Here is a 24,169-nt window from a genome sequence, read left to right on the forward strand (position 1 = left end):
TTTAAATATTTTGAAAAAAATTATCTAAATTGATCATCTAAAAATCTACCAATTATTGAATTATAAAACAGTTATCATAGGTGGTATCCTTCAAAGAGATAATGATCTTATATTCAAGCTCTAGTAAATGTTGTTTGCAAAATTTTAAAACATTTTTAACTTTTAGTAATTTTTATATTTTATATTTTTTTTGTATTTTGATATTTTAAAGGATTTTTAGTTTTTGAGATGAAGGTGTCACAATGGTGTCATTATTTGCACATGCCAACATATGATTTGACTAAAATTTTAACATCCAAAGAATTGAATCAGGAATCCTTAATAACATTAAGGATTGAATTGAGCCTAAAAAAAGTTTAAGAACTAAAGTGATAAAAATGATATATTTCAGGTAGTAAATTTGTGCATTAAACCTAAAAGTTGTATAGTATTTTAATATATTTTAAATTGTAAAAAAAAAGAGAGGAGATTTTCAAACTTAAGAGATAAAATCTAAAATAATAAAATTGAGTAGACAAACCTAATCCAATCCGAAGGAAAACAATAAAAAAGAGAAGGTTGAAAACTAACAATACGTTAAATATTAGGAAATGGGTAAATAAAATGCAAAAAACAACATGCCATTGCCAACAACTTCCTACTTAATTATTGTCGTATTCCCTTCTTCAGAGAGAATTTTAAGGTATTTGTATTCCACCATTACATATAATATATAAAGAGAGAGGGTGTGTGTGCGTGTGGACGATTGTCAAGCGATAATGAAAATGGGTCCATGTCTTGTTTGCCATTTGCTTCCATATTGAATGTTGTTGTCAAGAGAAAGGAAACTTAGGAGTGAAGGTTGAAATTTCCCAAGCTACAAACAAATGCATTCCATACTTTTTTAACTTATCAGAGATGATGTATGCAAATCTAGGTGTGGACTCCTTACTGGCTTCACTATTGTTACAGGTCAAAATCAGGGAATTTTGTCCAAAATAAAAAAGAAAAGTCAAAATCAGACAATTTTGTCAAAAGAAAATCATATTGGAAAAAGTAATAGGGACTTCTAAACTTCAAATTTTGAAATTATTGTGGGAAACATTTTGTCTCAATTATAATACTAAATTTTATTTCGATATTGAGTAGAATGTTTTGTTTCAATTATAAATCCTACCAATTGATTTTGTTCGTATTGATCAAAATATAATATACCCACTAGTAAAAAGATAATTTTAAAATATATTATAATTTTAAATTAAATTTTTATTATTTATTTGTACAAAAATATTTTAAAAATTAATTTTTATTTTTTATTTTTGGGTTTGTGGATAGATTATTTGTATAGTTGAGATGATATTATTATTTAATTTATAGAATTTTTTTATTTGTTTAATGATGAATTGTATTTATCAAATTTATTAAATAATATTTTACATAATTGATGAATTTTATTATAATATATATATATATATATATAATGATATTTGTACTGATGCCACCAATATTTTTAAAATATTTTCTTTCCTTCAATCAAAATTTTAAAATGTCATGAATTTAATATTTGAGATTTATTTAATTTTATTATTTGATATTTGTAAATATTATATATATATATATATATATATATATATATAAAATTCTTCAAAAATAAGAATAAATTTGATATGGTGCATCAAAATAGACGGATATCAATACCAGTAGAAAAATAATTTAGCTATCAATACAATACTAACTATCTTCATCAGAATACCATTCAAACTTTTAACTATTTTCATTACAATACTAACTATCTTCATTTGAATACCATTCAAACTTTAACTATTTTCATCTGAATACCATTCAAACTTGAACAAAGTGAAATTATTTTATGTATCCTCCTTATCACATAATCCCTATCAATTGAAAATAAACATATCATATTGTGTTAGTCCAACTGTCCATATAATGTGAAAAAAAAAGATGGATGTGTTTATTTTTAATTGGTAGAGACCATAAATAATGCGATAAGGATGATTCATAAAATAATTTTTATTCAGTACACTTGTGGCTAAAAATAAAAACTCCAACACAAACTAGCATCAATTTAAAAAAAAAAAATTTGTCTAAAGCTCGATCCTCGGAAAGTAATTCGAAACACAAATTGTGTTTGCTACAATTTCAGAATTCTGGTGAAGAAAAAAGATTAGGCAAACATGGATCATACAACTAAGTTAGAAATGTACCATCTGGGGCATAAACTAAACATTATATTTCAGTCTCAGAATGATTTTAACATTTTTTTTTCTAGTTGGCCAATTCACACTATTGAATAACAGAAATGCAACCTAACAACTGACAACTGTTTCACTGCTTCATTGGACAGGCATTCATTCTCAGTAGGTTAATGGCCGGAGTGATCTGACAAGTGTTCGAGTTCAATATCGAGTTTCTATTCTTCAATGGTGTTTCCTCCTTCATCTAACTGTTTTTCTTGTTCTTGTTGCTCTGAAATGCACAATAGTTGACACCATTAAACCATTTAGTATACAACTATATATGAAAGCTAAAACAATGAAAAGACAAGTAAATAAACACCAAGTTTCCTTTTTTATATTCTTTTCATACAGTACAATCGCAATAAATGTAAGCTAATATTACTTGGACTTAGGTGTAAGTGGTGGACACAAGTAAGCATCCGACACAGATGTGTTCAATTTTTTCTAAGGTTTTACTTGAAATTGGAAAGTCATATCCCCATATCTATGTCAAATGTGTCCAAAATAAGTGTCAGCTAATATATGTAACAGAAATAGTTTAATTTGCTTACCCATAAGTTTGAAAATAGCCTTCTGTGTGCGCCTTTCAAGCTTATCGAGCTTCTTCTGCACATCCCTTCGAAGATCCCAGTTCGGTTTCTTGGGAGCAATGTTGACAAATGGATCCTACACCAATCCACGTTTAGAACAAGTAGAAAGGAAAGCAGTTTTCGGTTAAATGAGATATTGAAGATAAACAAGCACCTCTTTTTCTTCAGATGCTGGAGGTTCTGCTGCAACAGGGTCTTCAAATTTCGGCAGCACTGGGGGAGCAACCTTTCCCTCCTGAAGCTGTTTATCATGAGGTACATAATTTCGAAACTTCATACTGGGGTTACTGCAGAACAAAAAAATACAAGCAAGGCATACGTGTTAATGATCAAAATTATCAGTGAAATAACCACAGGCAAACATCCATCTAAACAGACATTGTGTATTTGTAATATTTTCAAATCACTAAGCTAGAAAAAAGATCCCGCCTTTCTTAGAATCCCGGGGGGTGAACCAAGGACTGTACCCCCTTTGCAGAATTTCTCATGAAGTGGAACAAATAGTAAGAAATAGGATCAGATTTATAACATCAAACCCCTCCAAAACCCCAACTTATTCAGTTTCTGCAAATTGAGAGCATAAGATGGAAAGGATAATTATCATAATATATTATCCTTTTCTTTTCATTTTTTATTATGACAGGGAATATGGAAAGGTGAAAGGATAGGGAACCTTTCAATCCAATGGTTAGGTTGCACAACATTCTTACCCATAAGCTATAATACTCGGACTTAGATGTAAGTGTTGGATATAAGAATGTTTCTAACATAGGTATGGTCAGAATTTTCTAAGTTTTTCCCTGTATTTGGAGGATTTTTGGAGGTCATACCTCCATATTCCACATCAAACACAAGTATAGGATATTGGTACTTCAAGAAAAATGAAGAGAGAGAGTAACATAGCCCATAAGTAAAATGTTTTCATGCATGACTTGGAAAAGGGTATAGCTTCATAGGAAAGAACAAGTTAAAGTCCCTCCATTCCTTCCCTATCCTTACCCGAACAAGCGCAGTGCAATCTTTTTCAGATAATCCAAATAAATGAAACCTTGGCTTCTTCTGTCCCCACTTCCCTACTGTTCCTCCTTTACATCTGCTTTATTTTCCCTTCTAATTCTCAACATTAGGTTAGGGCAATTCTAGTAGGTGTGTATTGACTATTAAATTCAAGAAAGTAATTTTCAGCAATTTTAACTTCATATTCATACTGACCATTCTTGCATTCTAAAACATCGATATTTCAAGAGAATGGAAATCTATTATGTACCAATTTCCATGCCCTAACACTATTTTAGCGCCAAATTGGGGGGAATGGGAATTGGCATGGCAAAGTCACGCTAGGCATACAAAAGACACAAGTTACACACGTTAATTTTTGAAAATTTCAGTTCAAGGGAAGCAAATAGACAACCATTGAAATATAAATTCTGCGAGTCATTTTCAAAAACCTAAAATTTATTTGGATGTATAGGAAGGTTGGAAACGGAAGAGAATCAAGGAAGAACAGTGCCCTTCTATTTCAAGAATGTTATTGGAAGGGAATGAATAAAAAGGGTTACCTGTCCCATTTAATACCTAAAAATCCTACATATGTCCAACTTACAAAAGTTGAGATTATTTGAAGGAATAGGATCATTGCCTTATTCACTTATTCTCCTTTTGACATAAATGACTGTGCTCGATTGCGAATGAAAGAAAAGCGGAAGGATAGGAAACTTTTCTCCAAAAGTTGAGTTAAACAACCTCATTCCTACTACCTTAGAATGGATGGTCACTGGATTAAAAAGTCCACTAATCCACATGCTACTTAACAAGCAAAGCCTCTTTATAAACAGACAAGATTACTGGTCTTTTCTACCAAAGGTCTATCTTACCTTCCTCTTTGCTTTTCTAGTTCTCAAAAGGACACCCAAAAGCAGCAGGCAGGCACTTAATATGGAAGTAATTTTTCACACCAAGTCCTATTTGGTGTTGTAAGCAAGTCAAGCAAGTGATCAATCAGAAACCCAGTATCTTAATACTTGAATTAAACAACTCTTAAGGCTCAAAGAAATATGAGAATCCAACATAATCAAGCCGAATGAAGTGGAAAAATCTCTTAAGGCTCGAGTTTCTAACATAATGTTTCTACTCAGCTTGAGCCTTTTAAAACCCTAGGTACATCAGTTAATTATAATTATGATTCATGCTATTTCTATACCCTTGGCGCAAAACAGCCAGATTTTTACAAGATAAACAGAACCCCATCATGAACCCAACTATTAAAACATAATCCATAAAAAAAAGAATGAAAAAATTTCTGGGTTGGAAATTAAACAAAAGATGTAAACTTCTACGAGTCATTCGTATACCCATAGTGCAAAACAGCCATATATCTTCACGAGATAAACAAAAGCCATTGTTAAACCAATAATTAAAACATAATTCATCTTAATTTTATGCTTAAAAAAGAAGAAAACAGAAAATTATAAAAATAAATAAAAGATGTAAGCTTTTGAACTTACTTTTCTTCATTAGTATCATCCGTTTGATTCTCAGAAGCTTGAGAAGAATCTTCATCTGGGGCATTCAACAGCTCCTGAGCTGCTTTAAGAGCTTTAAGCCTCTCTCGACGTGACGCAGCTGCTTGTTCTATCGATTCCTCTTCGGTAGCCATATCCGCTGGTTTGAGTTGAGGCGATTCAAGTCGAGTTGGGGTTTCTCTGTTTTAAATAGGATTTGCGTGATTTAAACTTCGGGCAAATTTTATTGGGCTTTTTTATACAAATCCGAATAGTAAAACCCAGTGTTTGAATCTGAATTTTCCTTTAGTTCAACATCTCCCAAGGTTTTTTTGTTTTGTTTTTAAATTGGATAAACTATACCCAACAGTCCTTAAATTTATTTAAAATTATATTTCAATCATCAAACTTTCAAATCTTACAAAATTATCACTAAAATTATCAGGTTGTTTTAAAATGATCACCAAATCGTTAGATGTGTCAATGGGTAGCATGTATTTGATGTGGCACGATAAATATGACACATATTTTCCACTTGTTTTATCACATAATTATATTATATTTATTATAGAGATAATATACTTTTTTGGTTCTTGAATTGGATAATTAGGTCCACTTAGGTATTTATATTTTTTTTTCACTTTGGGTACTTGAATTTGACAACTAGATCCATTTTGGTCCCTACATTTAAATTCCGTCAATATTTGATAATGTGACTAGTGTTTTTGGAACATAATTGGATTCATTGGCTAAATCGATTCAATCATGGTTTAGTAATTAGAACATTGCATGTGATACTCTAAAATTGCACTAAGTCATCACTAAAAAATTTATATATATATATATATATATTTTTTTTAATTTTCAAGTGATGATGTGTCACAATCTCATAGTGTCATATCATCAAATTTTTATATTTTTCAACCAAATGAATTTAGTTGTCAAATCAGGTGTCAAAATGGATAAAAAATTATAAGTATCAAAGTAGACCTAATTGCTAAATTCAGAGAAAAATAATATAAACCCTTTAATATATTATTTGTTTAAATTGATTATTGTATCTCATTAATTTTTATGTTTATTTATTTGTTAAAATATTTATATATTCATTTACCATTTCTTTTTCAATTAGTTCATTGAATTAAAAAGTCTTAACCTCATTAACCTTAACTTTTTCTTTTAATGAGGAATATAAAGGTTCATTTGTATACAGAGTTTAGGAAGTGTTAAATTGTGTTGATTACGTTTAGTTTTATGGTTTATTGAAGAATCTGCGTGTTGCTTTAAGGGTAAATCTGTTGAATCTTGGTTTTTTTTTTTTTTTTTTTTACTTTCGATTGGTTCAACAAAGGCTTTGATATTTACATGATAAATTTTAAGATATTTTTTGAGTTTGAGTTTTGTTGATATTTTGAATCAACAGATATGGAAATTTAAGGGAGATAGCTTTAATCCAGCAATCATGAAGAAAACTATTCATCTTCTTAAGATGTTTGTAAATCTTATTATATAGGGTCCAACCTCGAATTTGATCATTTTAATTATAATTATATTATAGAGATATAAAGAAAGCTAGAGATATACTGGAGATGTCTGGTAGAGAGAATAAAGTTTTTTTTTTTTTTGAAGCATGGCTTATTAAAGAAAGCTCGCAAGGAACAGAGAAATGGGAACTCTAAAAAAGTGCATTTTCCAAAATACCTTGAAATTTCTGTTTATTTATTGACATATGTGATTGATGGATTGTGTAGAAATGGAGATCCCAAGGAGATGGATGCTCCTCTTCTCAGCTCTTGGATCAGAATTCTGGTCCAAAGTATCAACAAGTTTAAAATGATATTATTATGTTTTGTGAAATGATGTTGAATTTGTAGGTATATTTGTCTATTTTGATTTTTTTTTTTAAATTTCATTTACAATTGTCTAACTAAAACATGGTTCTGTATCTGATATTTGAATAAACATTTGGTTTGTAATATATTGGATTATAATTTTTAATTTTTATTTTTGTAGTTTGTAAATCCATTTTGATTTTGGATCTTTTAGGATTTTTTATATATATTTGTTCATGTGCATAATATAAATATATATGACATTTGAATAAACATGTGAAACTACGGATATGATTTGTTTGATATGAAGATTTTATTTGAGTTGTAAAAATAATATAAAAATACACATTGGTCTATGATTATTATTATGTAAAACATATGATTATAGTGAAAAACAGTAGCATGACATGGTTGCTATCTGCTTAGTCGATACAAAACTATTACGTGGATCATGCATGTTCCATATTTGTCATTATGGTTTTTGCCATGTGAAATGTATTTTTCTTATGAAATGTTGCATGCCTTGTTATCACTTGTCGGCGTAGGGTTTAAATTAAAAATTTTGATATAATATTAATATTAAATAATATTTGAATATCACTTCTTTAATTAAGACACTTTATTTGAAGATAAAATGTTGGATGATTTTTACTATTATAATTAATCATGATAGATGTTGACGCAAGTCTCAATAAAGAAATAGTTAAAGAAAGAGAATATGATTGTGTAAAAGAGGTCGATTCACCAAATAAGTAGAGAGTTAAAGAAATACAAAAATAAGAAGGCTGAAGGCTAATAATAAGGACACAAGGTTGCTAGTGAGGAAGAAGATTTTTTTTTTCTTATCGTCTTGGATAGTATTTATAAGAGGTACCTCTTATTTGGTAGTGGTGATGTGACAAAATAGTTATCATCATGGAGTGAATGTGCATAGTGGGACACATTCTATTGTTTCATTTGAAGGAGTACAAGTTATATTCAGGTAAGTAAAGTGTTCACATTGATAAACAAGTAGCCAAACCATGATAAGCAATAAGCCTAATAAAAGGGGATGTTCCCTCTATCAACAAGTAATCTCACAACATGTGGTTAATTTAAGAGATTGAACAGTTAAGAACGGCTCAGTTAGTAAGAGGTGGAAAACCGTCTTCAAACATCTACCTGATGCCTTTTGGGAGTGTCACGTGTCCAACCCGAGTGAGGATGAATACCGGATAACTTATAGGAATGATATTGCTTAGTAACATATTAGCGTTTGAAATATGTGACAAGTTACATTTACCTGATCCACCGAATACCGGGAACTATTAGGCTTTTAAGAGGTGATGATGATGTTCTACTTATGGTAAATAGCATGCTGAGGGATAATTGCATCCACATTTATGTAGAGGAAAAACCTATATCCTAGAAACATACAAGCATGAAAATAGACATACAACCCTATAATGATCCTCAAATACATTAAAAAAATGAATAACCAATAAATGTTGGATGCAATGTGTCTATCCACCTTTGGATCACAACACAACCGTAGCCAACACTGTCCCGAACCCGATTAACTTATCTCAAGAAAACCTTTACAATGGTTTTTACCAAGACAGTAATTTACAGGTTTCAACGAAATTGAAACAACGACTTCTTAAGTCTTAACAAGTTGTCACAATCTTTGGCCACATCAAACACCCTTTATCCCCAGGTATTAGATCCAACAGCCTTCTTCTTAAGCTCTCTGTTTTCGACAATTCAAAATTGGTGTTTAGATTTGAACTCTTTAAATCCGGTTGGGGGCTCACCATTTCAGCTGATTCAACAATCCCATCCACCATTTCCAGAACTTCACTCATTTTGGGTCGCAATTTAGCTTGGCGTGTCAAGCATTTATTGGCCACTGCTGCAAGTTTATGAGCCGACTTGAGCGAATACTTGCCATCAAGCCTAGGGTCAATGATCAACCTGAACTTTTTTATATTGGAGATGTGTGGTCGCACCCATTCCAAGAGCTTTTCCTCACCTTTGGGACGGTTCCGATCCAACGGACGCCTACCGGTTATGAGTTCATAGAGGAAAACTCCATAGCTCCAAACATCACTTTTGATTGTAAGGCGTCCTGTTTGAATGTATTCAGGTGCTGCATATCCGATGGTTCCTACAACCTGCTCATAATAGAACACAAATTTATACATTCCATGGCATTTAAAGTATTGTAACAACCATACATACTAACAAAAGATTGCTTAGGGTGGATCAGCTCTTTCGAGAGAAGTCTTCGAAGTGTCGTCCACTAGGTAGCCGACCTGACCCCCAACAACTGAAGGAATTGTCCCCTGAGGAGGGTTTTTGTCCCCAGCCTCTGTAGAGAGCACTTATTAGGTGGTTGTACACTCACGTAGAGTCGAGGCGCCCCTCTCCATGAACCATACACAACTCTCCACAAAGGTTGGGGATAAAAACCCTCCTCGTGGGACAACACCTTTGCTTGTGGGTGATTCAGTCTGCTACCTAGCGGACAACACTTCAAAGACTTCTCCCGAAAGAGCTAACTTCCCCTCAACAAATATCATCTGTAACAACTTTTTTTCAGCCTCTTTCACGTATTTAGAGGATCATATCCTTATAGTCATATCTACAATATAGCAATCTAAAACAACAAAATATTATTTAAAATAATTTATAGCTACTTTAAACCTACCGCAGTTGAGACGTGGCTTAATCCATCTGAAGGCCCTAATCTGGCCAACCCAAAGTCTGAAAGCTTAGCATTCCATTGTTCATCCAACAGTATATTTGAAGACTTGAAATCTCTGAAGATAATCTATTGCAATCATATCTTAAAATACACTTCTTATTCATACATATAATGTGTAAAGAGATCAATTTACATCATATTACCCTAAAAGTACCTGAAAATCCATTCCTTCATGGAGGAAAGCTAAGCCTCGGGCAGCATCTCGGGCAATTTTCAACCTGGTTGCCCAAGAAAGAGTTGTTTGAAACCGAGCTGACAAATGATCCTGCACACTTCTGTTGGGCATATATTCATATATCAGTAGTCTCTGTATTCCTCTTTCATCATCCTCAGCACAGTAACCCACTAATTTCACCAGATTTTGGTGTTCAACTACCCCTAAAACATTTACTTCTGTCACCCATTCTTTGTGTCCCTATAAACAATAAGTCGAAACAATATACTCAGGATCAGGTGTGAGATTTCGGATATTGATATGTGCCCGAGATTTATATGTTCAATTTTTACCAAGTTTTTTAGTGTATTCGGAAGTTTTTGGAGGATCATATCCTCATATTCATATCAGAACATACTTCAAGCAATATGAGCAGCTAGAGAAATATAGAGTACTAGGTTAAAAGAAATCAAATTGTGAAGTTTCAGAAGTCATTTTTGTACCAACGATTTTAAAAAAATGCAGAAAGCTGACCTGAAACCCGCTTCTACTGAGCTGTTTAACAGCAATATCAATTTTCTTGTGGGAATCTTCAGAACTTCGGATTAGACCCCTATAAACAGCACCAAATCCACCTTCACCAATCATCAGGGATCGGCTGAAGTTCTTTGTTGCAGTCTTCAACTCCAAGAATGTGAACTCTCTCAGATTACTTCGTCTTTGAGACATAACAGCAAACGAGTTCTTGGTTGTGGATGAACCTGAGCTAAAATCCGAGACATTCTGGGAATTTGATTCAGACCCAGATCTTCTCACATCGTTATCTGTTGACATGGAAACAGGAGAGGTGGACTGAATTGAAATGGACTTCGTAGTTCTTGGTTCATCATTTTTCACTTTACTATTGAAATGAAAGCACTTCATTGCCGCAAAGAATCAAACAGCTTCACTGCATTTTAACAGGATCAACCAAAATTTATTTCAGATCAGATGAACTTCTTGGTGAAGCACATAAAGTAATCAATGCAAAATTACAATTTCCAGGAAATATTCAGAACATGAGACAAAACATCACGATGAACTCAAACGACAGTAAAGCTTAAAAGTCAAATATGATAGCAAAAATCCAATGTTCTTTGTCTGCATTTTGATATTTCCAGCAAAATTCAACCACCATGGCCTAAATCAAAAAAGAATTCATCTTTTACACGTAACAGTCAAAACCCATTTTCTAGAACAAGTAAATCTTGAAGAAAAAAGATGTAAGCTCTTACATCTGCTACTATGAAATTCAACATGTTGAACTTTGAAAGATCAAAGAACAATCTAAACCATTTTTGTCAGAAGGGAAACAAACAAACCTTTTACTAATGTTCTGCTTCAAACAGCCAAAAAAATAAAATCAATAACAAAATGCTATATTTTACAGGTTATGAAATTAAAGAAATATCAAGAATGCCAAAAAGGTAAATTGAAAAGGAATTGTAGCTCACCAACTAAGAACCCTCCAAAAAGAAGAGCTATAATAAAAACCAAATCAGATTATAGCATTATTCTGTGTAGGACTTCAAAAAGAGAGGAAAGTAGTTATTTAGAAGGTGGAAGGCTGGAAGCCATTAAGGCATTAATATAGCTTAAAGGCCATTGGCTTTAAATTGTTTATTACTTTATTTACACCATAAATTCATAGTGAAAAGCCAAAAAGACAAAACATAAGTCAAAATTTATGAAATCTATTGTTGTGTAAGCATAAGCTGTTTTGTTCAATCATTTTAATATGAGGAAAGTCAATGGATCATTGTTTACAACTTTTATGATTGTTTTGAATTTCCATAATTAATATGATTGTTTTCTCATATCCATGTCCATCATGACATTCTAGCCATTTTTTTATTGCTTTTGGAAGTTTTTAATTAATATAATTCAGTCATTTATAGCATGAAATAATTGTTATATAGGAGGTAAAAGTAATAGGAAAAGCCCTTGTATTTAGGAGTGGATTGCATTTTGATCCTTTTAGTGAAAAAATGAGAAAATTAATCTTATACATTTCAAAACATGCAAATTAACCCTTTCATTAACTTTTTTTCTATTAATTGATGATTTGACATTTTAATTTAAATGGTTAATTACTAATTTGTTCTTTGAACTATAGCTAAAATATCATTTTGATTTTTTTCTTAACAATAATTCTAGAAAATTGAAAAAAAGCTAAATCATTAAAATTTATTTGATGATGTGGTAGTGGTGGACCAATCAATAGTTGACATGTGTCAATTAATATTTTTTTTATTTTGTGTAATCTTCTATTTATTTGTTATTAAATTCTAGCCCAATGACATGTTCACACGTGGTAATATAATTTTTTAAAATAAAAATAATTTAAAGTCATTAAATTTTTTAAAAATAAAATAATTAAAATCTAAAAGTATTTTTCAATATTTTTAAAATCAGAAAATAAATTTCAAAACACCTCAATCTTCTTCTTGACATACTCACAAAATTCAAATCAGAAAGGTGAAAGAATGTGAAAAGATTAACAATGAATATTAAAAACCCAAATACTAGTTGAACAATGAGGAAGGTGAAGCAATACGATGTTGTTGTTGTTGGTTTTTTTTTGTTAATATTCCAGATTTGTAAATTGAAATATTTTTCTTTTTTCAAGATTTAATTATTTTTATAATGTACCTTTTTATTTTAAATATTTTTGCCCAGATTTGTAAAAATAAAATTTACTTTTTAGAATTATTGTTAATAGAATTTTTAAAAAATTAAAATGATATTTTAGTTATAGTTAAAGGACCAAATTAACAATTAATCATTTAAATTAACGTGACATGTCATCATTTAATAGATAAAAATTTATGGAGGGCTAATTGGCATATTTAGAAATATATAAGGGCTAATTTAATTATTTTTCAATAAAAGGATCAAAATGTAATCCACCCCTAAGTACAGGGGTTTCCCTGGTACTTTTGCCTTATAAAGAATGTAATGTGGTGAAGCTCGCTGGCAACATAAATAAATAATAGGGTTGAAAAAGAATGATAAAATAAAAAAATGATTGGAATTCGTATGGTTCAATTTAGTTTCTATTAAATATAATTTAATTTTAATTTAAATAATAATGAACTTATTTCTGCTTTTAATTTAATTTTTTATTCATAAGTTAAGATAATATTATTTAGTAGTCACTCAACTATTAATAAATATTTTTGTCCACTCAACTATGAAAAGTTATAAATTAATTATTCAATTATTTAATTTTGCATTTTTGTCACCAAATAGATTTTAAAATTAGCATAATAGCAACTTTAACTCTCAACATTTATATATCGTGTAAATTTAGTCTTAATTCTGGAAATTCCAACCCTTAACATTTACACATTCTTAACATTAACACATTGTGTGTGTGTTTTTTTTTTTTGCAATTTTGCTCTCTTTTTGTGATCTTTTCACTTAGAAAGCTAAAAAATAAATTTATGATCTAAATTTAATTGAAAATATATAATAAAAAAAGAAACACTTCAAAATTCAAGATTCTAAATTTCATCATTTCTCATTATTTTAAAATTAACCCTCAATGTCACAAAAAATTATAAAAAAGACCAAATTACATAATGTGTAAATGTTGATGGTTAATTTTTTAGAATCAAAACTAAATTAACATAATTTATAAATATTAAGGATTAAAATTACAATTATATACACCATTAAATATAATTTACCCTTATATTTTTTTATTTCATATCTAATTATGCGACGTGAATATTTAAAATAAAAGAAATAAAGATTCAACACCTTCAAAAATAAATAAATAAATAAAGATTGGACAAGATAGTTTATGCAGCAACCTGTCAATTATGCTTTAGACACAAAAAATTGTCTTAGATATAGTGAATAAATATATACAATATGATAATATCTTAACCATTTATTAATTTTAAAAATCATCTATATTTCTTAAATTTTCCATTTCATAATCCTTTTGAATTAGTACTTCAGTATTTTCTTTTTCCCAATTAAATATTTATTTTTAATATATTATACTTGTCAAATATTTATTAATTGTTTGATGTAAATATCAAATTAAATATTAAAATTAAACTCAACTCCAAAATATTATATTAACCCTTTATATATACTCATGTATTAGAGTAAAATGATATTTTTATAATGGACAGACAAAACTGTTAATATAAAATATGATATGTTGATTCGAATTATTGCAAGTTACCTTGTATTGTTGTATTAAACCCTACACAATTTCATACTTATTTGTTGATTAAATGTAGCAATTCGGATTAAGCTACAATCGTATGGTGAATATGCCCATCATTTATTAACATCTAATATATAATAATATATAATACTATAATATAAATATTAAAAAACACATATAAATTATCTTTGTTTTAAAAATTTAAAAAGGAAAAAAATTATTAGATATTAGATTTAAAATAATATGTTTAAAAAATTAATATGAGTGAGTTGAAAATGAAATTATGCAATATTTGAAATTCATATTCTAAGACAAGCCAAATTTATGCAATTATATATAAGTTTAACCCAAATCCAACTCATGAAAGCCTCTAGGCTCTAGTATTAATGCATTGATTTTTTGGAAAATGAAAAATTATAATTTAATATCAACCTATGGATGTGAATTACTGTATAATAAAAATGATTTTGTTTAAATTTAATAATTACGTATGAAGGAGGCATTGGCTTAATGATGATGTTAATATTTGAAAATATTGAGATCCTAAATTCAAGTCTCATAGTTGTTAAAAACTTTTCATATTTAATTTGGGTTTAAATCTCGCTATGGATAAGTGTTGTTTGGTAAAAAAGTATCTTCTATCTCTTTCAATTTTGATATTAAATAATTTTGTCTCTCTTAAAAGAAAAAAGAAAAGAAAAAGAAGAACAATTTAGTTTCTCTCAATTTTGAATTTGAGCAACTAAAATAATTAATCATAGCGTTCATTTCTTTCATCAATTTATCCTACAATGTTTATACATTTTGTCAAATTTGTCCCGATTCTAAAAATTTAACAAATTTAACCCTAAATATTTACACATTTTATCAATTTAGTTCTAACTGTAATTTTTTTATATCCATTGAAGGCTAAATTTATTGAATTGTTTTGAATCAAGACCAAAATAACAAATTATAAACGTTAAATGTTAAATTTTTATCATATCTATAAAAATAGGATAAATTGACAAAAAAGGTAAATTTATTATTAATTATCTTTAATTGCTCACTTTTAAAATTAACGGAACCAAATTTTTCACTTTTTAAAATCAATTTGCTCAATATTGAAATTAGGAGAGATTTTTTACCGTAATATTCAAATTTATTATAATTTAGACTTAGGTATATACCTTATTTTCAATATGGCTCAATAGTTTAGTTTTTTAAACAATTTAATTACAAGTTTTAATCATATCTGTTTTATTTTATACAATGTCTAAAATTACCTATAGCCACTCCCTCAACTCATAAACAAGAGAATAATACGCTTCAGTAGACTCGAACCCACGTCTTCCTATATTGACAACAATACCAATACCAATCGAACTGAAACTCGATCCGTTGCTCAATAATTTAGTTATTATTAAGAGAATATCTATACTCTTTTACTTTGATCCTAATTTGTAATGATAATGGTTTGATTATTGTTATAACTGTTCTTTTATTGTTGTTGTAAATTTTGAGAGATTTATTATTCGTGATTTTACATATAGTTATAATAAAATTTTATTTAAAAAATTCTAAAAATATAAGTACTACAACTAAATTTGAATTTTATTTTATCCATGAGTAGATTTGTTTAAAATAAATTTAATAAATGCGGCAAAACCAAATTTTGTTTTGTTTTCTGGTTATGAAGAAAATTTGCAATAAGATAAAATCAAATTGAAATTCTTTTTGGATGGTTCCAACTTTAAAAGTTGGCTTTTTTTTATAAAATTAACCAAAAAATTAATTAATTACATAAATAAATTTTTTATTAAACACGTAAATAATTTAAAATTTACGGTGAAAGTTGGTGGAGTCAAAGAGTTTGGCGCCACCAACATGCCACGTTAGCAATTAAGATAAAAAATTATTTTTTGGTGAAGCCATATAGAATGACGTCACCTGTATAAATATCGGAAAATATTATAATTTCTAAAAAATAGGAGACTTTAAAAAATTTTATTTTTAGTGGAGCTAAATAAGTTGGCGCCACCAGTTTCAAATATGATTTTTTTATGTTTTTAAAAATTTTAAATATATTAAAAATGTTAAGTATAATTAATTTTAAAATTTTAATATACTTAATATATATTTTTAATAGGTGAAGACAAAAAATTTCTTAATATATTTAAAATTTTAAAAATTTAAAAATAAATATATTAAAATTTAAATATGTTAAAAAATGTTGATTATAACCAATTTTAAAATTTTAATATACTTAATATATTTAAATATATTAAAATTTTGGACATAATAAAATTTTTTAAGTACAACCAATTTTAAAATTTTAATATATTTTTAATAAGTAAGGAAAAAAAACTTTCTTAATATATTTAAAATTCTAAAAGGAAAAAATCAAAAAGGGTGGGTAATTTGAAAACTGGTGGCGTCAATTTATTTGGCTATTGGTGGCGCCAATTTATTTAGCTCCACCAAAAAAAAAGAATTTTTTTAAAGTCTCTCTATTTTTTCAAAAATTGTAATATTTTCCTATTATTTATACATATGATATCATTTTACATGACTCTATTAAAAAATTAATTTTTATTCTAATTGCTGTCGTTGTAGGTTGTTGATGCCAAACTCTTTGGCTCTATTAACTTTTACTGTAGATTTTAAATCATCTACGAATTTAATTAAAAAATAAGTTATTTAAGAAATTAATTAATTATTTTAGGTTAGTTTTATAAAAAAGCCTCAAAAGTTTTAATCTACAAAAATCCACGTGTCTTCTGACAAATCTGACACTAATTTCAAATAAGAACACTTTCAATCGTGAAACCGTACCTCATTTGATAAAGACAACACTGCAAACCCAACAAATCATTTTAAACAAAAACACAGATTGCTTTCCCTTTTTTATCCTAACAACCGCCGTCAGCGCCACGGTCACAACCACCGCAAACAACCAATTCGCACCTTATAAGTTATAACCCACTAAAGTTCTTATGTAAAAACCCAAACTTTCCCTTTGAAAAACAATAATTTTTTTTTTGTGTTTTTGCTTCCTGATGTGCAGATCTAAAAAAAGCACAGATGTAATCCGACCAAGATCATCAAATTCAAAAGGACCATCTTTTTCACCTTCATCTCAAAAACCCAAAACCTCGAAATCTTCATCTTCTTTGTCTCAACCATCTTCCTCCACTTCCATATCCAACAATTCAGTCCTTTCTTCGGGCTACTTCGATAAGAATTCTTCATATTACAACTCATTTTCAACCCAAGCCTCCAAAAATCTCTCATCTATCAGAGATTCTCTCCCTGAAAATCCCCATATCTATGATTTCTCAGACATATGCTCGGCCACCAATAACTTCCGGTCGAACCGGTTTTCATCTTCTTCGGCTTCGTCTTCATGGCTTTGTAACCTTCAAGGTAAACAAGTTGTCATTTTCCAAAGGAAAATGAGACGTCCGATTGAGTTAGCTGACTTGGTTCACAAGTTATCAGTGATTTGTAGGAGCCACCATAGTAGCTTGATCAAGCTTTTGGGTGTTTCCTTATCAGGGAATTATGTTTATCTTGTCTATGAATATGTACATGGAGTTAACCTTAGGGATTGTTTGAGAAACCCCAAGAACCCAAGTTTTACTGTACTTTCTTCTTGGATTTCTCGTATGCAAATTGCTGCTGATATTGCTTCTGGATTGGATTATATTCACCATTGTTCAGGTCTTGAAACTAGCTTCACTCACAACCATATAAAGATCACAAGTATCATAGTAGCTGAAGGTTCATTAATGGCTAAAATTTGCCATTTTGGCACTGCTGAATTATGTGGGGAAGTGACAAAAGATGAGGAATCATCAAAAACTCTAGGAAGATCAAAGAGTAAAGTTATGAAAATTGAAGGAACAAGGGGTTACATGGCACCTGAGCTTCAATTCACTGGTTTAGTGACTCAGAAATGTGATGTTTATGCATTTGGGGTTGTGATTCTGGAGCTGTTGAGTGGAAAGGAAGCTTTGAAGTTCTTGGTTGATGAAGAAAGTGGAGGGTACCAAAGAGTGAGTGTTATAGACACTGCTAGGGAGGCTGCAGCCGGTGGCATTGCAGGGGTGAGGACTTGGATAGATAGGAGGTTGAAGGACTCTTTTCCTGTGGATGTAGCTGAGAAGATGGTGTTGGTGGCATTGGAATGTGTCGAGGAAGATCCAAAGAAAAGGCCTGATATGGACAAAGTTGCAGGGCAAGTTTCAAAGTTGTATTTGGACTCTAAGAATTGGGCTGATAATATTGGTTTGCCTACTGATATATCTGTCTCAATAGCTCCAAGGTAAATATTATACCTGATTTGAGTGTTAGATACGGATATGAACTATTCTTTTTCGAAATTTTCCTTATATGTGGAGTATACTTGGGGGAGCATATCTCCGTTTTATACTCATGTTCGAATATATGTCGGATATGATTGCTTTTAAAAAAATGATGGGCAGGATTATGTGGAAATCAGGCATAATTGATAGCTGCTTTTGGTTATTTGATGAGCAAATTTTTTGGGGTTTTTCCATTTGGTCAGTAAAGGGAGTTCTTGAAGTTATTTTTTTCCCCTTTACAGTTCTTGATTCCTTTCAACAATAGGTATTTGTATATGTTGTGAATATTGATACAGAAGTTTAAAGTTGGAGCTGTTTTTGGCAGAGATTTTGGTATATAATTGTTTCAAATTATATTCATTGTTGATTTTGTTTCAAAATTCACATCCGAGTTGATTATTTTTATACAGGGATAGTTGTTTGGAATTTGATGTATTATATTCGAAACTCTTTGGTATTTAAGATCTTTCTCAACTTGTGATCTTCAATGAAACTTCATACTAAAGACTCACTGTTTGTCTCATTGTCTTGTCCCGAAATTAATGGAGTGCAGACGGTTCTTAGGAATTGATCTAACATCACCAAGCCATTGTCCTTTTCTTTTTGGTTCAACTCAACATGCCATTGTCAATGTTGTCATTAATCTATTCGAAGAGTTTTCTGAATTTCAGTTGGCTGGTTTAAGACGTTCTCTCATTAATGCTTGACTGCTTTCAGACCTTATATACGGCGAAAAATACTATTGTCTGGCTCCTGCCATCACTGTCCCCTTTCAGACATTACTCTACACCCAGAATCTTCATTTTTCTATTGAACATGTTTGAATATATTTAATGATCCTTTAAATAAACGAAAAAAAAAACCTTCAAAAGTTTAAGTATATTGGATGCATATCTTATTCAACATTTACCTTAAATTTGAATAACATAAACACATGACAATTAGGGGTGAGTAAAATTCAATTTACCTCGAAAAAAATTTAAATTTCGAGTTATTCGAATTAATCAAGTTGTTAGAGTCAACTCGATTTTTTTTTTTTAAATTTCGAGTTTAAATTGAGTTTAATTTTTAAATTCGAATAACTCAAATAATTTAAATAAACCGAATATCAAATTATAATATTTTATATTTTTACCTCAGACTCTCAAACCTCTTTATTTTCCACCCAAAACTTTTACACTTTTACTCTCCTCTTATCCCCACCCCTCTTCTACCCCAAACTCATCCCCCAGGCTCCATTTTTTTTTTTAATATTTCTCCTCCAAAATTTTACTCCCCCATTTACTTTCCCCTAAAATTTTACTCCCCCAACCTCCAAAATTTTTTATTTTCTTCCTAAACTTTTATTCTTCACCCTTTACCTCCAAATCAAAAATTAAATCATCTAAAAAACTCCTAAAAGTAAATAGAAATAATTTTATTTATATCTACTATTTATATTATTAAATTAAATTTCACATTTTGTACTATTTATATTATTGAATTGTTTAATCATATTGAATCATTATAAATTTTTGTTAAAATTGAATGATTGATGATGTCATAAAATATTCGTGTTAAAATTTTATGTTGGCATTAATTTGATATTTTATCTTTAAAATAACTTTTATTAAAAATCACATTTTGTTACATTTAATATATATTTTATTTCAAAATACATAGTGACAAAAATCGAAGATAATTGAAGTAACTAAGTAAGCAAAGAAGCTAACCCGTATATAAAAGATTAATAAATAAATTATAAGGGAATGAAAGTTAATAACAAATTTGATTACGGTGGGTGACGCTAATTATAATGATCTAATTTTTTTTAATTTAACTTGAACAAATATATTCTATTCGATTCAAATTCTATCTCACTGGACTCGATTTGAGAAAAATTTCAAATCAAATTAGGATAATAAAATAGAATTTGTCAACTCGATTAATTTAAAATTTTTTCATTCGATTTAATCGAACACTCCCCCTTAATAAGAGCAATCCATGTCTTGTAGTAAATGAAAAGAATCATCTTTAGAAGTCTAAGTTGACTTGTTGAAAAATCAACTTTGTTAGTGCAGCAAGTCTAGCTCAGGACAGATATTTTTACATGTATTTAGATGGAGCAAAGGACATATAGGTTTAAGTACAGACATTGAGTTTAGATGGACAGTGCGTTTATCTATGATTAGTGTAAAAACAGCGGTGGCGGTAAAATTAGATAATATAACAATACTGTAGCATGAGATAAAAAGTAAACTAAACGCCCCGCACCGCACCGCCACCCCAAACCCACCCTTAGTTTAGTTATCATACTACATGAAGTACCGGATTATCCTTGAGTTGCGTTCATCCTATCATCACGGAAAGAAAATAAAAGTCCAAGAAAGTCCGAGTTAGATTGTAAGATTTGACATGTCTACAAATAAGAAATAAGGTAAATGGCCACTTCTTGTCATTGACATCTATCATATTGCTTAAGACTCGAAATGACAGAGTTTCCTGACTATAGATTAGTTGCATGAATTGAAGGTTGGTGGGGTGGATTTAGAACTAACAATGGGTAAGGTTACGCCGGGTTGAATGAAAAATTTTAAGTACCTTTTTAAGGTGGGGATGAGCAATCTAAGCTTAATTTAGATTAAAAATATTAAACTCGAGATAAATTTGATCCATTTCTATTAAATTTGTTTTAGATTATTATTTTATATAAAAATAAAATTTTAAAATATAATACATCAAATATATTAAAATATTAAAATAAATATTTTTAATAAATTGAAAATACATTAAAAAGTTTTGATTCTTAGATAACACTAAAATAGTTACAATTTAGCAAGCAAATGCTCTAAAATAGCCTCAAGTTAACACTAAAACAATGATTATGTTATGAATATCTTATTAAGTGGATGTTCATCAAAATCAAAATAAGTTTTGATATATTTTAAATTTTAATAGTCATTAGAAATAGATCTCTATTTTATTTATACTTCTTATGCCTATAAATAGAGACTTTGGAGAAACTTTGCAAATATTCTGTTGATCAATAAAATTCGCTCTCTCTTTTGCTTTCTCATTTTCTTTGCTCTTTATTCTCTGTCTTTTTATTTTATAACAAGTTATACAATATTTAAATAATAACAATAAAATAATAGTAGTATAATAGTGAAATGACAGTAAAACAACAATGAAATAGTATTAATAAAATAATTGATTCAGGCTAAGTCGGGCTTAGGCAAAAAAATCCTACTTGAGGCTTGGCTTGTTTAGTAAACAAATATTATTTTTTGTTCGAGTCTATTTTACAAACCTATATTTTGTCTAAACCTTTTTTACTTTTTTTTAGGGTCTTAGGACTGAGCAAATAGCTCACCTCACTATCAGATCAGATGAATTGTGGTTGAAGGATTCAACATTTATTGAACCCTAAGCGCTCAAAAGTCATGATCACATTTTCTTCCAACTGCAAGAATTTCTTATTAGTGATATGTGTATAAGTGATTTACTTTTATAAGTAGTGTGTAAAAATTATTTTATTTTTTAATTTTTAAAGTAGAGGATATCATTTGAATTGTAGGTCTGGCATAAAAATGATACCAATCGAACTAAAAATTAAGTAGTTCTCCTAATGTTTATTTAATTAATTTAATTATTTTAATTATTTGATTTAAATTAAAATAAATTTAAATTTTTTAGTAAGGGAGAGATTAGGTTTTAAATTCGGATTCAGCTTTAACAAATGACTTAATAATAATGCAAGCCCCTAGTATTTAAATTATTTGTCAATTAAATATGATATAATGACAAAGTAAACACATAAAGCTATAAATAGAGATAAAACTCAAACTTATATATGGATTTTGATTCAATATGCTATCTTGATCCTGTTGCTAAAATTTTTGAAAATTAAATAAGCATAAATTGCATGTATATAATTACATAGATTCAAAGTTTATATATACTATATTTCACAATAAATTAAAATTCATACGTAATTTTAAGATTTAATTCTTGTAAATATTAGTCAATTTTAAATTGGTAACATAATATATAATAATATATCATGGAAGGAAAGTTTCTCTCTTTTGGAAAATTAATTTTTAATGTCAAAAGCATTGTAAGCAATTTTATGTGTTTATTTTTAGTTTGTTTTAATGTGTTTTAATTACTATAATTATTGTAAAATAATCTTTTATTTAATTTTTAAACATAATTAAAAGTATATTAATTTATTTAACAATTCAAATATTATAATAATAAAAATATTCAAATTATAATTAAATGATTTCTATCATGGTCAATGTACAATATAATTTTACTTTATATAATTAGTACAAATCATTGGAAATAATAAAATTAAACATAAATAACATATATAATTACTTTCACAATTAAATCATTTGTACAAGTTATAACTTTTTTTTTATATTTTGTGTAATCAATTTTCTTCTTTTCTTAATAGTGAATAAATAAATCATAATGTCCAATTCAAAAAAGTAGTAACAAAATAATAAAAAAAAAAGACAAAAAGGGCAGTATCGCAAGAGTAGGATGACGACAACGATGGTTGATGATGGTGGTGGCATATCCTCGAATGGGGATAATTCTACCAAAAAAGTTCGATTCAAGGGGATGGATGTGGATATGAATAGAGAAGCGGTCAGCAATTCGAGTGGTGAAGTGGCTGTTGATCCCTCTTTAACTCCTGTATGTATTGGAAAGACAAAGTGGTGGGGAGTGGCTCTTCTGTTCGTGGACGAGACGAAGATCTAGAGTTTTTAGATGGTGATATTATGAAATCTACCGCCAATGGCTTACCGATGATCACTTTTTTTCCGAAAGGATTCAAAATATTTTGGTGTGAGAGATGGCGAACACTGTTGTAGTGAAGTTATTCGATAAGAATATGCCGTATATGCTTTTTCAAAATAGGATCACTAGTCTTTGGAAGCCCTCACAATAATTTAATCTCATGGACGTCGTAAATGGCTATCATCTGGTTAGATTTCAATGCCGAGATGATTATGAAATGGATCTTACTCAGGGGCCATGGATTGTCTTGGGGCATTATCTCACAGTTCAACTGTGGATGCCAGAGTTTAATCCACTCCAACTTTTCCCGAAAAACACTATAGTTTGGGTTCAACTTTCTAGTCTGTCGGGGCTTTTTTACAAACGGAAAATTCTGGAGTAAATCGGCAGGTTAATCAGCAAAGTTTTTATCACACACAAATTTATGATTTTTACTAAAAGTATTTCTACAAAAATTTTGTGCAGATAATATTATTAAATTTCTATCTATAGAAAATAGTAAATGCTAATATATAAAATTATTTCCTAATAATATGTCTCCATGCATTTCAAGAAAACATAATATTTTAGGAATAACAAATCTAACATTATTTATATAGATTGGTATATTTCTAGCCTTAAATCCTATTATGGTTTCGTTATCATCTATTTCTATGGCTCTAATTGAATTTTTCCTTGACATTTTTCTATATCTAATAAAGCATGTAAAGAATATGTTTTATATTCTCTAAATTGAAATGTAATTTC

General features: G+C 29.2%; 3 protein-coding genes across 4 annotated transcripts; 1 reads left to right on the plus strand and 2 right to left on the minus strand.

Moving 5' to 3' along the window:
• Positions 1–2,064: 2,064 nt before the first annotated feature.
• LOC108450434 (uncharacterized) lies at positions 2,065–5,648 on the minus strand. Its single transcript, XM_017748057.2, has 4 exons — positions 5,332–5,648; positions 2,982–3,114; positions 2,789–2,903; positions 2,065–2,466 (listed from the first exon to the last, which is right to left on the minus strand). The coding sequence occupies exons 1-4, from the start codon at positions 5,481–5,483 to the stop codon at positions 2,411–2,413; spliced, it is 456 nt and encodes a 151-aa protein (XP_017603546.1). The 5' UTR covers positions 5,484–5,648; the 3' UTR covers positions 2,065–2,410.
• Positions 5,649–8,587: 2,939 nt separating this feature from the next.
• LOC108451961 (serine/threonine-protein kinase PCRK1-like) lies at positions 8,588–11,818 on the minus strand. 2 transcript variants are annotated; one of them, XM_017749677.2, is made up of 5 exons: positions 11,554–11,818; positions 10,595–11,009; positions 10,061–10,321; positions 9,850–9,972; positions 8,588–9,313 (listed from the first exon to the last, which is right to left on the minus strand). In XM_017749677.2, the coding sequence occupies exons 2-5, from the start codon at positions 10,982–10,984 to the stop codon at positions 8,807–8,809; spliced, it is 1,281 nt and encodes a 426-aa protein (XP_017605166.1). In that variant the 5' UTR covers positions 10,985–11,009; positions 11,554–11,818; the 3' UTR covers positions 8,588–8,806. The 2 variants fall into 2 exon arrangements, with proteins under 2 accessions (XP_017605166.1, XP_052884703.1); XM_053028743.1 differs by having other exon boundaries at positions 11,422–11,554.
• Positions 11,819–17,064: 5,246 nt separating this feature from the next.
• Positions 17,065–19,207, plus strand: LOC108450727 (lysM domain receptor-like kinase 3). The gene is made up of 2 exons (XM_053027914.1): positions 17,065–18,591; positions 19,042–19,207. The coding sequence occupies exons 1-2, from the start codon at positions 17,324–17,326 to the stop codon at positions 19,091–19,093; spliced, it is 1,320 nt and encodes a 439-aa protein (XP_052883874.1). The 5' UTR covers positions 17,065–17,323; the 3' UTR covers positions 19,094–19,207.
• The last annotated feature ends 4,962 nt before the right edge of the window (positions 19,208–24,169 follow it).

Source organism: Gossypium arboreum, chromosome 5 (assembly GCF_025698485.1).
Source record: "Gossypium arboreum isolate Shixiya-1 chromosome 5, ASM2569848v2, whole genome shotgun sequence".
NCBI lineage: Eukaryota > Viridiplantae > Streptophyta > Magnoliopsida > Malvales > Malvaceae > Gossypium > Gossypium arboreum.